Source organism: Condylura cristata, unplaced genomic scaffold, assembly GCF_000260355.1.
Source record: "Condylura cristata isolate star-nosed mole 26May11 unplaced genomic scaffold, ConCri1.0 scaffold00001, whole genome shotgun sequence".
Classification (NCBI taxonomy): Eukaryota; Metazoa; Chordata; class Mammalia; order Eulipotyphla; family Talpidae; genus Condylura; species Condylura cristata.
Genome location: NW_004567102.1, coordinates 69,912,130 through 69,932,943, shown reverse-complemented (window position 1 = coordinate 69,932,943; position 20,814 = coordinate 69,912,130). Strand labels below are relative to the sequence as shown.

Below are 20,814 nucleotides of genomic sequence, written 5' to 3'. Positions count from 1 at the left end.
AGCTCAAACTGTGCTGCATGGCTGTGGAGAGCTTCATAGTGCTGTGCTTTAATACCTTTTGCCACCAGGGAAGCCTTTGCTTAAATTTTTCTTGAAACATACTTAGGTAATTTTACAACATTTGCTTTTAAATTTTTTCAATGAATGTTACTTGATTTATACAGTTCTGTTAATCTTCCCTTTAAACATTTTTTGATCTGTCGATTTACTTAGATATTTTTTCTTACTGTGATTTGGTACTTTAGCATCAATTCAGAAATGTTAAATGGATCCTTTTCCTTCGATAACTTGATCTAGATTTTTTATTGAGTTTTCATTTTCACAGTTTCCACAGACCTGTGCTATAGACCTGGTTTGGCCATTAATAATCATAAGTATCTTTAAAACAGGTGCTAATTCCAGTAGTCTGTGAAAAAAGTAATAGAAAATTAATTTCAAACTTAGTTTCCACTGAATTTCTTTACTTTGAGATTCTTTGTTTTGAGATCTGCAGTTTCTCACTTTGTTCTGACTGGAATTCTGTTAGTTGGCATCTGCACAGCTGTGTTGGTTTCAGAGATAGATACTATTCAACTTCCTTCTAAGTTCTTTGTTTTATACCTTGAACACCTCATTTAAAAGGTTGAATTGAGAAGTGGAAAGAGGAAGACTGACAAAATGAAAATAAAGCAGTGATACACATATACTTATAAGTACTTGAGGTTTTCATGTAAACAATGTGAACTTTATTATACTTACTGTAAATATAAAAAATAATCTTTTAATGAGAAATAGACAGTAAAAAATAGTGTATGTCTTATCTCTTTTAGGAGAACAAGTAGCAGTGTATTCTGATCTGCCTTTCAAGTCACCTGTTCGAGATATTTCTTATCACCCACTTGAAAATATGGCTGCATTTTGTGCATTTGGGCAGAATGAGCCAATTCTTTTGTATATTTACGATTTCCATGGTAAGTTCACTACTTGAGGAATAAAGATATTCATAGTAACCTTTATATTTAGACTGAATTAGAATTATGAACGTACATGAAAATTGTCTTTTGTGTTAACAAAGATCTTTTGAATATACTGAGTCAAATGGATTAAAGTTTTTATTATTATATTTCCTTTTCCATAAGCACAGTTATTAAGCTTACATGTAAGAAAATGTGTCCATAATGATTATGACCTTATGTGTATATTTATAGATAAGGTAGTCATAACTTTTTTTGTAAATCAATTTAAATAGAAAATTCACCTAAATATGTTAACTAAATTTATTGTAAAGTTATGTTTATTTTTATATTTTTAATTTTGTATAGAAGAACAGGCCAGAGGTGTGGGGGAGAGAGGATTCATCAGAGATAGAGTGGGGAGCAGACTGGGCAGATTTACTGAAATACATGGCTGAGGAGCAATGGGACAGATGGGAGAAGGTTACTATGCCATATGTGGGTCAGCCTCTTGACCTCGATGGAACTCCGCAGTACCAGCAATGGCAGTAATATTGCTGTTACTTAATCCCAACATGACCAGGAAGGCCCTGTATTAACTAAATTTAAAAGATAAAAAAATTAGGAAATGTGAATCTTATACTTTTAGTTGAATATTGAGTTAATTTCTTATTTTATGTTTTTGCTCTTGCTAAAGCATGTAGTTTTAATGAACTCTTTGAGAGTTACTAAAATAAAAATAAAGCAGATGATTAAGTATCAATAACAACAAAATCTGAATTAGAAATCTAATATTGTTCTTTGCTCTAAAATTACACTGTTCTATCATGTGAGATATAATAGGAAATACAGACTTAGAACACATTCTTTAGGTATAGTAGTACATTCTCAGAATTATTTGGATTTGTGCTGTCTTTGATATATTTCTTTAATTTCAGTTGTGAATTTATAGCTTCATTAGTCTGCATTGTACTGATAGTGTTCTCTCTCTCTCAAAACTGCAACTCCATTTTCTTCATATGTTTCTGTACAAGTAAAAAGTTTTTATAATCTCTTGATTTGCTTCGGATATTATGTATCATGATTGATGTTTTACTGTTTAAGCTGAGATGGTTTATAGTGTTGTATATTATAAAATACATAAATATACATGCAGATAGCAATGTGGAACTACTTGGAGAGTTTTAAATTAATTAAATGTATTTCTTTATGCTAAAACAGATTGTTTAATGATTATTGTAAGTACTAATTACCAAATGAATGAGTTAAGTTCTAAATCTGAAGTTCTTGAACATAGCATGGATTTTCTTATGCCTTTTCAGGCAGATTAAATTAGAGAATAATGTGTAAATTTGAGGTTTATTTTAAAGAACTTTACAGAGAAGAAATAATGTACTTGCTAACACATTCAGATTTACAGAACACTATTACTAACAGTAGAATTGTTAAACAACTCAGTACCATTTACTCTTTTTTTTAAAGACTTATTTATTTATGCATAAAAGAACTGCGGTACAGGCCAGAGTTGTGGGTAAGAGGGATAAGAGGATGCACAGAGACAGAGTAGGGAACAGAACAGGTAGATTGACTGAAATCTGTTGCTGAGGGGAGCAGTGGGCCAGACAGGAGAGGTCTGCAGCGCCATGTGGGTCAGCTCCCTGGCTGGGGATCAAACTCATACTTCAGAGACTGTGGATAGCTTCATGGTGCTGCACTTTAACCCCTTGCACCACCAGGGAGGGCCCCAATTCAGTACCATTTACTCTTACAAGAAATTATTGACAGAAAGAAACTATATACATATTATATATTATATGGATGTATAATATATTACAGGATGTCTACTTCAAAGATATATCTTAAACAAGGTCTTCCTTTGTATCCACTCCAGATCTTCACATAAAGGAGACTTATGCTAAGTACTTAATAATTGGAGCTGTTATTCAGGAAACAGGCACCACAGTTATTTCTTCAGACTTTTAAGAGGTTTCACAACAGTCTTCATTAAATTTCTAATTTGCTTTTTAGGCTTTTGAAATATTTACTATGAATACAAGTTCAAATGCCACTCTTATTAAACTTTTATCCTCAATTGTGTTATGTCACTTCATCAATAGAATAATCCTGGTAAGATTTCTCATTAAGTTTTATACAGTGGGCATTTAGACTAAAAAGTCTATTCTAGAAGCATGAGTAGAAAGAGTCAAGAGTTGCAGGACCCCCAAAACAAGGCTTTTAGGTTCAGTTCTGTGGTCTTGCATAAGTCTCTTTCCTTGCCTAGCTAAAGTGCACTTTTTTGTCTGGTTACTGGTTCTACTGTTAATACTTTTCCTATGTAAGAGATAGGTATTATGAGGGTACTTATTAGGAGAGAGGAACTGTGAAAGTGTTAATAGGGCAACCCATCCTTTCCCCCCAAAAAAAGTACTTTATTTTTTAATAAATACAAACAAAAAAGGTAAAATGGGTTTTTGTATGCCCACTACATATTTGACTTTATGAGAACTTACGTTTTAATAGACTGATAAGTGTCTCTCTATGGAATGGAAATTAAATTACTATTTTTTTTTTTTACCCTTCTCTTTTTGTTCTTTAGCCTTCTCCTTTTATTTGAGCATATACCTTTTTGGGTCAATTGTATTAGAAAACAAGTGCGTAAAGTTAAGAAAATTATGTTCTATTCATGATGTCTTAAGGGTGGTTTAGATTTCTATTGGTGTTTTAGAAATTAAAATGTTCAAATAATGCCATAAAATTAGAGTTATTTTATACAATGTATTTACTGTACAATTTTTAATATACTAGCACACCTTTAAAACAAAACTCAAAATATTTCAACACATTTTCCCAACTCTTTGCTGCCTATTTTTAAAAAGAGGAAGCTTAGGAAGAAGTTACATAATCCCAAGCAATCCAAGATTTAGCACAGTTTTTGTGAATGGTATATATCCATAAGTTCTTTCTTTCAGACTTTAAAATATTTTACTTATTAATACAAGTCAAAATCAGTTCAGATAGTGTTTAAATCTCATATGAAAATTATATGTGCTATTGGCGTATTATAGTTTTGCCTTCCCTTTTATTTATTTATTAATGCAACAATATTTTGTCCAAACTTTCTTATCTGAAAATGAAGTATAATTGCAGTTTTAGATAACACTTTAATGCTATAAGATTTGAACAATGTAGTATACTTGCATGATTTTTAACTGGTATTATTCAGAGTTGCTGATATACATAGGTAATTTTCAGGGAAAATGGAGTAAGCTCATTCTTTATAAGTCAAATTTACTGTGAATGAGACCACAATGGTAGCTAAATGTATCACTCATCTTTCAGTTCTAGCAAAATCTGTGAAGAGTCAGCAAGCATCTTTCCTTGTTAGGCTTACGTTCAGGTTGTGGTCTTTTATTCTACTGACTTTTTGCTTTTTTTGGTAATAAATACGATTTTTACTTTCAGAAGCCAGTTTTATTTGCCTGGTATTGAAAGGGTTAATCATCTAGTAATACAAAATTTAGTCACAGAGTACCACAGACAGTGTACTTTTAGGATTCCCATAATAACAGAGGACTAGTCAGAGAAACGGCTTATACTGAATTAAATTTATGGAGCTATATTCCAGCAATTAATTTCCTGGTATTAATGAGTATTTGTCTACCTGAAGAAACATGTTCTACATTTAATAATAATTATAGCTAGTACATAGCACTTTTCTGTGTTCCTGGTACAGTTTGAAACCTTTTACATACACTTATTTTTCATAGTAATCTTAAAAAATACTGTACTTCTTCCCATTTAATAGGAATCAGGATTTAAATCCAGAAATCTGAATTTAAAGTCCAAGCTCTTACTTGTTAACTGCTTTTTAGCAGATTTCCTGAAATACTAGCTTTTGAGTGTCTGATAAACCAGTATTTTATTTTTCATGCATGATCTTTTACTCTATGCCTCTCACTGGAGTATGTGATTTCTTAGTGTCCGTTATACTTTGTGGGGGGGCAGAAATGAAAGCCTATTCATATTTTTCTTATCAGTGCCTAACCTAAATACTGACATATAATCAAAATGCATATAATATTTTATGTGGATGAAGTCTTCATTTGGAAATTTCTCAACATTATTTGATGCTCTTAGGTAATGAGCTAAGTTTTTCACTAGGTGGCAGTATCTCCTCCAAGTCAGAATTCATTTTGGCATGATTTACAATGGTATAGTGCCTCAGGCAAGATCATCTTTATTGAACACTTACTGTGTGCCCAGATGGAGAAGGTCATGAAGCCTAGGAAATACGTGCAGATGGATTATCTTTTGCTTTTCCAGTCCTTTATGCTTCTTAATAGTTAAACTGATAAACTAAAATGATTTCATTTATATAATTCATATTCATTAATGATCTACATTATTATTTTTTCACACTGATAAATTCTGTGAAATGTATGCTTTTAGAGTCCTATAAACACTTTGTGATATAATGTGCTTAAATCCATAGTGTTTGTAATGCCCTATGTCAAGCACAGTACCTGGACTATTACTGATATCGAATAAATGTTTGAAATCATAATCACAGATATTATAGAACAACATTTTTCCCTTAAATTTTATAAAAGTATGGAATGAAAAGCATGATCAATTAGTAAAACAGTGATAATGGTGGTGTTGGGAGCAGCAGCAGCAGCAGCAGCTAACATTTATTAGGCATGTGCTGTGTACCCCTTCCACTTGAGAGCATTTTGCATACACATGGTGCCTGCAACACCCTCACTGTCGATGCTGTTTTCCAGATTATGAAACTGAGGTACAGGGAGAATGAGATAATTCACCTAAGAGCACAGTTAGTAAATTATAAAACTACAATTGATTTCTGGGTGACTTCAAAGCCTGTGCTATTAAAACGGTAAGCTGTCACAGCTACTTCGTCTTTCATGTTCTGTTTCATCAAGTAACTTAAATTAAGACTGTAACTTAAGTTTCCTCTGGTGAAATATATTGTTTTTAACTTCAGTATTAAGAACAACACCTTACAGTTAAAAGAAACTTTGTGTATCTAGTATTATCAATAGTTCATTCCTTTATGACTATTGGGGTAATCATAATGAATTAAACCATAATATAAACATATGAATTTTCTTATTAAGTAGTATTAACTGTTAATGTAACTACGTTTATAATATTCGTGCAATAAGATAATGTCTACTTGAAATAATTGTAGTAATCATGGTTTATATATAATTTAATGGTGTTCTTGAAGTACTTACTGATGATAAATGACTCAAAAGCAAACTCATTATAATCCTCATACTTGGAAAAGATTATGCAGTAAAATGTGTAACTGATTGCAGGTAAAAATTTTAAGTATTCTTAGCTCAGTAGGAGAAATTAAGTGATAGAGATGCCAATTTTTATGACATACTGAAACTGCCTATTATGGTTCATATCTTAATGTATCTATTTTAATAATCTTCATATAATGGAAACTTCACTTGAAAGTATGTTATTCAAGGTTTCTGGATATTGGAAAACTTAGTCAACTTAATGTTTTGAGCATAAGTCAGAACTCTGAATTCCTCATCCAGGCAAAGTTTTTAATGCTTACGCTGGTGCTGTTTAAAGTCACCAAGAAGGTAGAATGATATGGTAGACGACTGCGTGGCAGGGAAGACTAGCATAGGAGGAGAGCACTGGCGTTCTAGGCCAATGCCATCCATCTCTGCTGTTCAGATAGTTCAGCATTTCTGTGTTTGTATTTTTACCCATAAAGTTATATTGCATCAATGTTTTATCAAAGGGCAAAATGAATTCAATTAATATTAGACTGAATGAACTGAGCTACAGGAGGGAATCCTAACTGCTGTCTGTAACAGTATGCACAACACACATTTTCAGTTGAGAAACGGGTGTGATGATTAATAATGGAGTAGGAAACCAGCAAAAGGGCAATCACATGTAGCTTGGGGGATTTGGAAATGGTTTATTTTATTTTAGCATTCAACTAACAGATTTGATGAGTGATATTACATGCTTTCCCTTTTGGTTGACTATGAGACACAAGGCTATTACATTTTCTTGGATTGGTCTACTACATTGCCTGGATTTTTGAGCAGTTTTATTAATAACAAAATTCTACTTGATACTTAGAAAATATCAAGGAAATAAAAGATAAACAACTGACCCTGAACTATAGCTAGGCAAAGTGTTAGTAGACTTTCTTTAATTTCTTTATACATTGTCTTAATATTAGCTGAAGCAAAATCAGGTTGATAAAATACAATTCAATCATAAGCCCTTGGAAATTATATATATATATATATATATTTTTTTTTTTGCGGTAACTGGTTTACAGCACTGCATATGATTCAGAGGAATAGAGTCATACCTTCTCAAATGTGCATCGCCACACCCCACCCAACCCAGGATACCTATGTCCCTTTTTCATATACTAATGGGTTCCCTACCCACATTATCCCGATCCTCACTGTCTGCCTCTAGCTGCCTGAATTCTGCTGTTATTTCTAGATTTTGTTTTGGTTTGGTTTTATTAGTTCCTTTGTTTTATTTTTCTTTCTTTTATGTGAGTAAAATCATCTAACATTTGTTTTCTCCTTTATAGCTTATTTCACTTAGTCATCTCCAGTTCCATCCATGTTGCAAATAGCATAAGCTCAAATTTTTTTATAGCTGAATGGTATTCTATCATGTATGTGTACCACATCTTCTTAGCCTAGTCATCTGTTGTTAAGATTTAGATTGTTTCCATGACTTGGCAATTGTTAACAGCGCTGCAGTGAATGTATGAGTGCACATATCCCTTTGAAGTAGTGCTTCTGCATTCTTTAGATAAATAACAAGGCATGGCATTGCTGGATAATGAAATATATCTACTTTTAATATTTTGAAAAAGCTCCACACTGTTTTTCATAGTGGCTGAACCATCTACAGCCCCACTGACAGCGTACAGGGGTTCTTTTTTTTATACCCTTAACCAACATTTCTTATTTCTGTTTTTTCTGATATGGATCATTCTTAATGGAGTGAGATAGTGTCTTACTGACTTATATTCTTGTTTCAATCCCTTTGGGCTGGTATAGTAAAATCCAGAGACTGTATGACTCATGAACAAAAAAAATGTATTTCTCGTAGCTATGAAAGCTGGAAAGCCCAAAGTTACGAGCCAGCAGATTCATTGTTGATCAAGAACCCACTTTTTTGCTCATAAATCATTCCTTCCAACTATGGGAATGACAAGGGTGTTCTCTAGGGCTTCTCCTATAATAAAGGCCCTAATCCTATTCATGAGGGTTCTGGTCTTGTGACTTGATCACTTCCCAAGGCCCTCTCTCCTAATACCATCACTTTGGGGATTAGGATTTCAACATATATATTTTTAGGAAACACAAACTTAAGACCACAGAAATTCTCTACACATAACAGATGTTAAAGGAAGAGAAGGAAGCTGAATGCAGAGAAACTAGAGAAGTATACCTACTAGCTTACAGTAATCATAATTAGAAGTTTTTTTTTTTTAAGAAAGAGATTAAGTATCATGTAAAATGATTGTATAGTAATAGGGTTACATATAATAACAGGCCTTGAACAAAGAAATTGAACTTTTAATCAGAAGGACATTTTCCTATAAAGGGTAGGGAGAAAATATGTTGTGTTTTTGTTTTATTATAAAACAATAACATAAATCACATTTTAATAATAATAAACCTTATATTTACTTACAATGGATTAAAACTCTATTTCCTCTATTCTTCCTCCTATAGAGATAAAAATCTCCTGAGAAAGCCACATCATTTTTTTATTAAGATCACAGCATAACACAAAGCATTGCATTTACTATAAAAATGAAAGGATTGTCAGTTACAAAAACAGATTAAGAGTTTGAATTGTGTAGAATTGAAAACTCCAAGTTGTAGCATAATGGAGGTAAACTTAAAAGTATTTTGATGGTGTAGCATTCTTTAAATGAGTGTATTGTAGTTGCCACCTCTATGTGCACAACACCTTGTCTGTTCCTCTGTTGTACCACTTAGCAAATTAAAGTCATTCCTTGTTGCTCTGTAAAAGATTGAAACCCAGGCCCTCCCTGGTGGCACAGCAGTTTAAAGCGCAGCACTAAGAAGCTATAGCCACTTCCGCATGAGTTTGATCCCTGTGCCGGAAGTGACCCACATGGCGTGGCAGACCTCTCCTGACTGGCCCGCTGCTGCCCTCAGCAGTGTACTTTATTGATCTGCCTGTTCTGCTCCCCACTGTGTCTATGGTGAATCCTCTCACCATCCCTGCACCTCTGGCCTGCATCCCAGTTCTGTATGCATAAGTAGATAAATCTTAAAAAAAAAAAAAAAAAAGATTCAAACCCCCAGAAGAGGCCAATGTCTTTGTCTTCCCAAATACTGCTCTAGTGCATGCCTCAGAAGGTTACTGAAAAAGTGGGAATGAGGCTATAAAACTAAAAGTTTTAAACACAGGTTAGGTTAGAGCAAAATATTTAAAGTATGAAATTAATTAGCGCAAAGAAGAAAAAAATGGAGAAGTGAAGAAATTGTTATTGAATTGCATCATCATACTCCAGCCATGGCCTATGTAAAAATGATTTAGAAACCTTTAAAATGTCAGAAGCATAGAGCTTGGAGGAATTTCCGAACTATCTATTATAACTTATTTGACAGGAAATAACCTTTTAAGTCTCTTACAAGTAGATATATTTGTTTGTGGAAGGTGGGAGACAGAAAAGAATGTAAGAAGCCTGTAAGCAGCTACTGTTTCTAGTATTTGAGAAAGGTCTTTGGGAATATTTCTGCAAAAGTTGTTTATGACTGTTTTCACAGAAAACAGCTACTAAAGATAAAGTAGGATATTAATTTGACTCCTTGACATCCAGTCATAAAATTATCTTCAGACAATAGGAGCAAGTATGCATGGTTGTTTGGGGTTTACTCTTGTGATCTGCATTCATTTAGGTCATAAGTCCTTTCTGAAAGGCATCTTAATGCCTGAAAAAATAAACAAATATTCAGACAGTGCCTTTGTTATTTTTCACTATTCAAATTCTTTCTTTAAACAAGAAGAATAAATCATGCTTAGCAAAGTATACTACTTGGCAAATACTGCTTGGCAAAAAGAATAAGGCAGATAAAATCCGAAATTTTACTATCCTGTATACCTGTACTTAATCAGAGCTAGAAGTGAAATACCAGTTGAAAAATTAATAAGTACCAAATGCAAAACATAGGAAGTTAGAAAATTCCATTAAATAATTAAACTCAACTTTCTGTAACAGCAGGAAAAAAATAATGCAAGATTAAAACAATTATGAAAAGCAAATAAAGCAAAGATGAAAAGATGGATGACCCATGATTTTCATGTGTTGATTTCTTCATCCCCAATCTTTTTACTGTTTTAAACCATCCAAATTCCAATCTTTGAGTACTTTTGTTTTCTTCCATAGCTTTAAATTTTCTTTGTCCTTTAAACAGTTTTTGAGTATTTGACAGTTAAATAAATGTCCCAAGTGTTAAGAAATTTAAAATATGTGTTGAAGATAGTCAAACTTGAAAAAAAATCTAGGTGCATGCCCACTTAGCGACAGCAGTTGGTGTGGAGGGATGTACCCTATTCTGACTGGAGCTTTGTCAGCTGATCTCCCTTAAACTGCTCTCTGGCACTTACATCACAAAGTCTACAAGAGAGAACACAAATTATTACTAAGCAAATTATTCTTCACTTGGGGTGTTTGAATGAAGTAATACATTGATACAAAGACCAAACTTAACATTTTTTATGCGTGCCATCTCAAATTCATAGTTGGGAAAACAAAGGTAGTTAACTAAAATAATGTGATCATTCTGTTGTATATTGTTTATATTTTTACTATTTTCTCTCCCAACTAATAATATGAGAAGTTTTCAATCATGATAATTTTACTTCTGTATATGACTTTAGTAACTAAACTCCTTTTCATTAAAGGAATAGTTTATTTAAACACTATTGTGTAATTCTACTATTACATGTTTTTCCATTATTTAAACACAATGTTACTAAATCCTGGCTACCCTTATTCATTGTTGTTTTAATTCCTGATACTTTGCTAAGTTTAGTAATTGTTTTTATTATTTTTTCCACGAAGTTTTGAGGGCTCTCTATATATTATGAGAAAAATACAATAAAAAAAATAGGTTTACTTTTTCTTTACACATTTGGATTCCTTTTATATATTTCTCTGGTCTCATTGCTCTAGAACTTCCAATACTATGTGGAATAGTAATGGTAAGAGTGGATGCCCCTATCTTGTACCAGCTCTTAGTGGAAAACTTAGTTTTTCATCTTAGAGACTGAGATTAGCTATGGGTTTGTTGTAAATAACTTTTATTATGTTAAAGTAAGCTTCATTTATCCTAAGTTTTTCCGCAGTTTTTATCATAAATGGATGTTGGTGCTTATCAAATGATTTCTCAGCATTATTGATGTCCTCATATGGTTTTTATTTCTGATGATGTAATGAATTAGGTTGATTGATTTTTGGATGTTTAACCACTTTTATCCTGGTATGAACCCCATTTGGTCTTGGTGTATGATCCTTTTAATGCTTCATTGGATTCAGTTTGTTAGGATTTTAACATCTCTGTTTACTGGGAAAATTGGTCTGTCAGTTTCTTTTTTTGTGGTGTTTTGTTTAGAGTTAGATTCATGTTGGCCTGATAAGGTGGATTTGGAAATTTTCTTTCATTTTTGGAAGAGGTTAAGCAGGATAGGTACTAGTTCATCTTTGAATTTGGTACAACTCACTTGTGAAGCCATGTGGCCTGGACTTCCTGTTATTGTTTCAGTTTTCTTGCTTCTGATTGGTTTATTGAGGTCATTTGTTTTAAATGTTTTACTACATCTTCATTGAAAATTTTTCAGATTTAAACATTTTCTTACGTCTTTATCAGGTTTGGGTTAGTATTTAATTTCTGCCCTCCACTATAATAATTTTAAATAATAATGGTATATGTTTGTGAAAGCATCCTAAAACCAGTCAGGAGAATATGGTGTAACCATGTATCATCATTGTTATCATCAAAAACAATCAACCTTTGAGTCATCTACCCTACTTTGGGGAAATAAATCCAAAAAAAGAATTATAGTGAGGAACTAATTAGACTATGAAAGTATTTATAATGGTCTGTGATGAAGGAAAACAAGAAATATGCCTAATATTGAGTTAGAGAAGTCATGCATAAATTATCATACTATATTAGGTGAGGTATTGTAATTACATAATTATAGAAACACAAAAATGTTCTCATTTATAATACATGTTAAATTGTATTTATACTATATTACATAAAATATAGATATGTATAAAGATTAGGAGAGGTATATGAAAATAGTTGTGTTACAATAGTGGGCTTTTGAATAATTTTTATTGTTCTTTAATTTCCTTTACTTACATTATACTTTTGATTCTTTGTGGTATTTTTTACATAGATGTATATTTAAATTTAAGCTCTCATACCAATTAATATATATTCCTTCAAGATCTTTATAGTATTTAGTAATTTGACATGTTGAGAGTGATGCTGTCTTTTTATTATCCAGTATTTAAAATATATTATGCAGCTTCTGATCATTTAATGCTACTATTTCATGGGCTAATTATTTCATAATTATATGCCTTTGCTATAATTATGGATTCATTTTCCCAGTTGCCCAACAGGAGACTGAAATGTTGAAACGCTACAATGGAACGTTTCCTGTACCTGGGATACAGCAAAGTCAGGATGCTTCGTGCCCCTGCCCTAAATTGCCATGTCAAGGCTCTTCTCAGATTGATGACTATGTCCACACTGAAAACTCATCAATGAAGATGCAGCAAGTGAAACAAAGACTTGATTCTGTCACAGTATGTTTAATTATTTTATGCAGTTGGAAAGTTGGAAATTTTAAAGCCTTGTGATCCTGTTTTACATTGCCTTTCTAGTAGATACTAGTTAGGTGAAGCAAGCTAGTAACTTAAAACTAAGCTTTCTTATACTTTTATAGTGCCTTTTTGTTACTAGCTACAATACACAAACTGACCTTATTATAACCTGTCATGCTTTCCTCACTTGATATCTCTGTAAACACAGCCTTCCCAGTTTAAAATTATGTGTGTCACATACATGCACTGCACATCAGTCTAGGGAAATATTTATATGAGACATATAAAAGGAAGACCCATTCCTTAACATGAAAAAAATAGCCAAAAATGATGGATAGTGAGAATTTAAAAAGAAATGGACCAAGGAAATAAGCATGTTTTACATTGTTTTATAAGTATGTATAAATGTTCTATCTAACCTCTATGAAAAGAAGCACCACACAAACTAGGTATTGCCCACAAAACTGGAAAACAGATAATGAAAATAGGAAGGGAGTGCTTGGTCCATAGAAGTATGATGTTTGGTATTGAAAGCTTAGGATCTTAGTATGTTAAAAAAGTTGATATTTCATTAAAAGAAATTATCTGTTTCTTATTGTATTTTTTAGGAGGTGATAAGAGCCTCTGCAGCAAAGGTAAGTAGTTTTTACTACCAGGAAGATATCATTAACACAATAGTTTTCATTGTGATGCACACAGAAAGTTGTATATATTGCTAAATGAATAGTTTCTAATAGAATTTTCACAAAAGTAGCTGTTATATATTTTCCTTATTTAAGCTTGAATTTATCAAGGAATTACATAATACTGGAACCTGCAAATTTTGCAAGTAGTTTCATGGTTTTTACGATCTAAAAATATTCAGTGGCTGGGATCTACTTTCAGTAAAGGATCAGTAAAGTCACCAGTACAGTTCCAGTGTGTGTGTGTGTTAAGTTGTATAAACCTTGAAATGTATACAAGCTGCAAATAAATAGCAGTGGGACATTATGCTGATGATGCTTTTGATCATTTGTATACATTTTTCACATCTTTCCCTGTTAAACTACCTAACAAGCCTGTATAAACCTTGCAATGTATAGAAGCTGCTTATAAGTAGCAATGAGACATTATGTTGATGATGCTTTTTATCATTTGTACACATTTTCCATGTCTTTCCCCGTTAAACTACATAACAAGCCTGAGAGATTAGTTATCATTGTAATTTCAGCGTTAGGAAGGAGGAAGCGGAGACTTGTTGAAGGTAAGTGGTTTTTTTACAATACCCTAAAATTGGTCTAAAAATGATGGTATATTTTGTTTGTTAAACAATTTCAAGTAAATTGTTTCCGAGATGCTTTTAGCCCAGCAGCACTTTGCAGTTTACTGGCAAGGTTGTTAGCCTTAAACTCAGTTGTCAAGAAACTAAATTTTTACTTACAAGAGTTGGAGTGACAGCACATGTTCATCCTTCCCTTTTTTCTTCTGTTCTCCGCCACCAAAAGTCAATTGAATAGTTAACAGTCATTCATTTATAAAATGTAATTATACATCACAAAGTGAAAAGGTGAGACATCCATAGGGAAAGAATTAGAATGGTGTGAGTTATGGTCAAAGACTATTTCATATATATCAGTGTAGTGAAGTTTTTGGTTTGTTTGTTTGTTTTTTAATTCAGTAGTCACCTTCTACCCTCTGGAATATAGAAGTGAGCTGCTGTCTCTTCACTCAGGGCATTATGGAGCAAAGTGTCAGAAAATACTAGACTTGCCCCATCATTGAGCTGTCCAGTATCAGTCAGGACCATCACTTTTTTTTTTACCTAATATCACAAGTCAACAGGATATGGAATATAGACAAGGGGAAGGAAGACAGAGGAGAAAAGAGAACAAGCTATATTCTGACTTGGGCTGCAGATGTTCAGGAAACTTGTTCCTGATAGCAGCAATGATTGGTGTGATGATTGTAGCACCAAGATTACTAAATCTTAAGTATGTATATTATATAAAATTAGAGTCAAAACCACTTTATTTTCTGCCTAACAATTCAGAGCTATTTCTCTTTTGTTTGTGGCAAATATGTCATATAATAAATACAGCATATACCTCAGTGCTGTCCAAAAGTTGCATGACTAAAGTGTTCTGCATGTATCTGGCAGGCCTTTATGGAGAACGTCCTCTAGTATTCTGAAAACCCCCCGAGTGGAGGATCATGTTTTTTCCCTTATATCCATCTTGCTTAGTAATAGCAGGAGAAATGCACATTGACAATATGATGATGTATTTGGAAATTAAGAAGATGAACCTACTAAAGTCTTTATTCTCTTTTTTATACCAGTTTTATTGTGATTTAATTTATATGCCCCTCTGTTCATCCTGTTAAAGTGTAAATTCATTGAACTTACCATTTTCATTGAATTGTACATCACTGCTGTCTGATTTTAGAACATTTTCATTGCCCCAGAAAGAAATTCCACATTTCTTAGCCATCATTCCCCATTCCTGATGCACCAGGCAATCATTTGTAACTGGCTTTTTTCACTTAGAGTATTGTTTTCACAGTTCCTCCATATGTAGCAGGCAAGTAAGATGCTGTAGCGTGAATGTATTTTATTTGTTTATCCATTCATCATTTTGTGGACATTTGGGCTACTTCTCCTTGTTGACTGTTAAAAATAATGCCTCTGTGAATATATTTGTATAATTTTTGGGTAGGCATATGATTTCATTTCACCAGTCCTCTGATTGGGCTGGAATTGTGGGTTATAGATCTGGGACCAAAATCTTAGCGTAACTCTGTGTTAACACTTTGTTTAACTTTTCAGAGTGGCTACACTATTAATTCTCCAACAATTAGCGGGGCTCCATTTTCTCTCCTCATCTTTGTCAACACTTATTATTTCCTGCCTTTTTTACTTTAGTTACTGTAGTGTGTGGTAGTTTCTCATTGTGACTTAGATTTGCATTTTCCTAACAGTGATGAACATTTTTGACATATTATTTGGATATCGTTGGACAAACACTTGTTCAATTTTTTTTTTTTTACCATTCTTTAAATATTATTTTTGGTTTTTAGTGTTCACTTTGAAGAGTTCTTCTTGTTCAGGTCTTCTAGCTAGATTTGCAAATGTTTTATCCCATTTTTTAGGTTATCTTTTCACTTTCTTTTAAATCAAAAAAGGTTTTAATTTTTATCAAGTTTAAGTTGCTCATTGTTTCTTCTTTCCCACCCAAATTTTTATATTGTTGAAGATTCACTCTTATTTTCCATTTATATTCTTTATTTAAAAAGACTTATTTATTTATGCACACAGAACTGTGTTACAGGCCAGAGGTGCAGGGGCAGTGAGAAGATTCACCATTGTCAGAGTGGGGAGCAGAATAGGCAGATCAACAAAGTGCACTTACGAGGGGAGCAGCCAGTGAGACAGGAGAGATCTGCTGCATCATGTGGATCACCTCTGGGGTGGAGCAGGGATCAAACTCTTAACAGAAGCTGCTGCAGCCAGCCTCACAGTGATGTACTTCCACAGACTGCACTAGCAGGAAGGGCCCATTTATAGTCTTTAAACAAATATTTATTGAGTGCACGCTGATAAATTTTTTGGTGTTTGGTATGGAACATTGAAGAACATTTTATCATGAGCTACAAACAATAGAAAAGGAAAAATCATTTCATACAATAAGTGATGTGAAGGAAATAAAGTAGATTTCATGGGACAAAGGGAAGGAAATAAAGTAGATTCTGGGCAGAGTCTTCTTTCAGAGGACGGTCCTGGAAGCCTCTCTAAGAGAAGCACCTAGTAAGGAGCTAGTGCTTAAAGTCCTCAACTGGAAGAAAAACTGGCGTGCACGAAGATCAGAAAGAAGACTATCTGCAATGAATACAATTAGCATAGTGCAGTGAGTCTGCCAGCAGGCATGGTATTTCGTGACAAGATTGGAGAGATAATTAGGAGTAGCTCACGTGGACCTCTGCAAGCATGGTATGGAGGGTTGGAAAAAATGTTCCTTCTTCCCCTTCTATGTTCTGTAATCTCTCAAAGAATGAAATTGACAGAGATTAACAGGAGGGAAAAAAGCCATTTAATTACATACATATAAGGGCTCCAAAAAGATAGGAGACTGCAGAGGCTGCTGGGCAGTTGAGGCTTATGTGGCCTCCTGAGACTAGAAGGCTCTGGGGCTTCTATGTGGGCAGGGCAATTATGGGAAAGTGAGCAGAAGAGAGGTTGACTCAACAAAGATTGCCCTTCTGTGTGGCTACACAATAGGTGTAAAAAATGATCTCCGGCAATAATAACATTCTTCTTGGTACAGGCCTCCTTTCTGAGGTAAACTTTCTTCAGAAAGGTAACTTCTGCTTTCAGCACCTCTCCTGTTTCATTTCTCAAAGCAAATCTTAGGCCACAGAGGCAGTTTGGGAATGGCATATTCTGCTACCCTTGAGTGAACAGTGAGGATGCTGCTTTACAGATGTTAAATGTCTGAGGTGTTAACTGGGGAGAATTCAAGAATGAATCTTAATGAGAAAGTAAAAATCTTCCAAGCAGAGACCAGATAGCACATTGTGGCAATACTCCAAGAATTAGGTGATGGAAGCATGGAATAGGATGATATTAAAAGGTAAACAGATATTTTATGAGTTTACTTGAGCAAAAATCAGGTTGAGCAGTGCTGAACCAAAGGTGGTTGAAAGCACTCTACACACAGGAAGGTTTTTTGTTTGTTCGTTTTTTGTAGAAAAGGTGGAAGCAAAGCAAAAAGGTTATACTCAGCTAGAGCTTAAAGCCTAGCTGTCTGCCTGTGGTGGTTGATTTTGACCTTATGGTTTGATTTCGTAACCTAAAGGTAGTTGCAGGCTTAGATTTTAGTTAAGTAGGTCAAAGACTAGCTGCCATGGCATTAGAGCTGCCTCAATCTAATGGCCTTTCTGTTTAATTACTATGACAATGGTAATAAAGAAGATGCAGATTTGGGATATTTTCTGGAAGTAGAATCACGTGATCTATTGATGAATGTGGTTTTAGGTAAAAGAAATAGGAATTGGAAAATGGCTTATTTGTTGTTGCTTTCAGCACATACTCTTGCAGTGCTTTTTAATGACATGAGGAATGCTGGAGTGGAGGGAGCAAATTTTAGAATAGAGTTTTGTATATGATTATATCTACAAAGAAGGCAATGGGTACTTGTTTCTGAGCTCATGGAAGAACCCAAAGGCATCTTTTTCAGAACTGCCAGCTTAGATGAGATTGCCTGGTCTGAGTATAGCTAAATATCTGAACACTGGCTCAGGAGAAGGGTATACATATATATATATATAGGAAGTCAAAAGGCGAGTACAGGAGTGATAAGCTCATATACTACTGAGAGAAAGAGTAAAATGAAGAGAGAAAATTTGACCATTGTATTTGATGGTGTGGTGTCCTTTGGTCACCTTGATGAAAGTCATTTCAGTAAGTAGTAGTTATCAGTGAGTAGTAGAGTCAAAAACACAACTGGAGTGGGTCGAACACAGAATGGGAGCCATTAAAACCAAGGCTGAATATGCAAAGCTTAAATTTCCTTTAACTAAATACTAGTGAAAAAACTAGCTTTGAGAAGGGATTTTTCATCCTTTTGATAGACCAGTGGGTGGAAACAGGATAGCTGGGCAGATAAGTTTGATTAGTTTTCATCTGATTCCTTCCAAGACAATAAATGGAAGTAAAATGATTGTGTGACTCTGAATCACAGTAGCCCTAGACTATCTACATATGAATTTATTATTTACAAGTTTCCTTGCTCTGTGCTTAGAATTGGATTGAAGCACACCAGAATTGGCATTCCCTAGGTTTTATTCCCTTTAGCATTTTTTGATTCCTCACAAATGGAATTAATCTGGTTTTTTTCTCATGTTGTCAGATATTTATGTCTGGCATGCTACATAATTGGGCCTATTCTGTCTTAAATTATTATTAATTTTTCTGTCTTTTCCAAATTAAGTTATTCTTTCAGGAAGGAGCAACTCTCTTTCCTCCTCCTTCTCTCCTTTCCTTTTTAAATTTCACATAACGTTGCCTTGTGTCCTGTCTTTACATGTCTGAGTTTCATTACTTGTCTGTAAGTTGTTTGACTTGAGAGAATTTGATCTTTTTGCTTGTTTATTAATGTCACCTACTCTAGATGAATATAAACATGGGCAAGCTAAAATTTACTTATGTTAAGTAGAATGCTGTAAAGGTAAAGTAGTAATTTATATTACAATCTATCTGTTATGTATTATTCACTGAAAAATAGAAATGTTTATAAAATAGAATTAGAGAAGATAATTTTTAATCTCCTTAAGTTTTTTTTTTTGGTATTTTTAGCATAAAGAAAGATTGGATTTGAATAGAATAGTGGCTTTTAATTATTTAGAGAGGTTTTCCTTCTAATCTTTTTATACACAATTATTTCATCCCCAAACTCACTAGATGCAAATTAAACTTTATCATTTTGATAGTATTTGGAAAACTGGCATGATTATCGGAATAGTATAAGTGGTAATAGGCCACTAGAAGAAATTAACTAGATTTTACTACTGGAAATCCTAGAAAACTGGAAGAAAACTTAGTGTTTTTGAAAAACAAACTTTCCTCCTGTGTGTCCTCTTTATTCTTGTACTTTTCTATACTTGTAACACTTCTGGCACCAGGTACATTGTGGGTTTTTCCACCTAAGCCATTCTGTGACACCAGCTGTGTGCCCTCAGTTATGACTCTGTCCACCTGGAGGTAGTGTCAGGTTGCTCAAGATAAAAAACTCAGTCCCGCAAGATGCCCCCCAACTTCATGTCCAGGTTGTTACCTGTGTTTCTGACCATTCAGCTATAAATTGGAGGTTCCCACCACCCCCTCTATGGGGTTGATTAATGTACTAGAACAAATCATAGACACAGGAAAGTAGTCTACATGTTGATTATCAATTCCTTATAAAAGGCTATGATAAAGAAGAAAATGAACATCAAAATGGTAGGGCAAGGTAAGTGGGGAGAGGTGTGGAGGGCCTTTGCCCTCCCTGGGCATCCACCCTGCCCGCATCTCTACATGTTCACTCCCCCATCCTATTGGAGTTTTTTTTTTTTTTTTTTTAAGATTTATTACTTACGCATACAGAACTGGGGTACAGGTGGTGAGAGGATTCAAAAGAGACAGGTCAGTAGCAGAATGGCTGACGAAGTACACTGCTGAGGGGAGCAGTGGGCAGGTCAGGACAGGTCTGCTGCGCCATGTGGATCACCTCTGGGATGGCGATGAACTCGTGCTGAAGTGGCTTTAGCTTCTTAGTGCTGCACTTTAATCCACTGCACCACCAGGGAGGATCCCCTATTGGAGTTTTTAATTGCAGGTTCATCAGGTAGGTACAATCCATTTTCTGTAATTCATATAAACATTATAGAGTTACTAGTGCCCTCTTGGCAGAATGGGCCAGAAGTTACAAGCTTCTAATCATTGCTTAATGTTTTTGGTGACCAGTCTGTATCCAGGGTTTCACTGAGAATCATGTCATTAGAGCAAAAGACAGTCCTGTCACCTGGGATGTTCTAAGGGACTAAAGAACAAGAATCAAAAATCAAATATCAGAACAAAAAAAAAAAAAAAGCATCTATTTCTCTTATCACTTAGAAAATTGCAAAGGCTTTAGGAGCCGTGTCAAGAAATAGGACTAGAAATATATACAACCATAGTTCCTGACACATGAAAGTTTTCTATTTCACACTCCTGTTTCTAGATTTAAATTTGAGTGTTGGACCATGTTACTTAATGAATTCCTTACTTTCAAGCCCAGTTTTTATGATTTTTACCAGCAAAAAGTTTCTTACATTAAAGAAGTCTGAAGGTTAATATCACCTTACATTTGGATGAGATTTAAAAATACACTGCTTTCGGCCCTCCCAGGTGGCACAGTGGGCTAAAGCACAGCACTAAGAAGCTAAAGCCACTTCTGCATGAGTTCGATCTGCCTGTCCTGG

At 34.1% G+C, this 20,814-nt stretch overlaps 1 protein-coding gene across 4 annotated transcripts in view; it reads left to right on the top strand.

The window, feature by feature from the left end:
• The window catches only part of AHI1 (Abelson helper integration site 1), a 166,604-nt gene that overhangs the window by 45,915 nt on the left and 99,875 nt on the right, over positions 1 to 20,814 (top strand). For all 4 annotated transcript variants that reach the window (XM_012722687.1, XM_012722683.1, XM_012722689.1 and 1 more), the window contains 3 exons: positions 810 to 950; positions 12,629 to 12,825; positions 13,452 to 13,478. In XM_012722687.1, the coding sequence (XP_012578141.1) occupies positions 810 to 950; positions 12,629 to 12,825; positions 13,452 to 13,478 (365 nt within the window). The remainder of the gene's footprint in view (positions 1 to 809; positions 951 to 12,628; positions 12,826 to 13,451; positions 13,479 to 20,814) is intronic.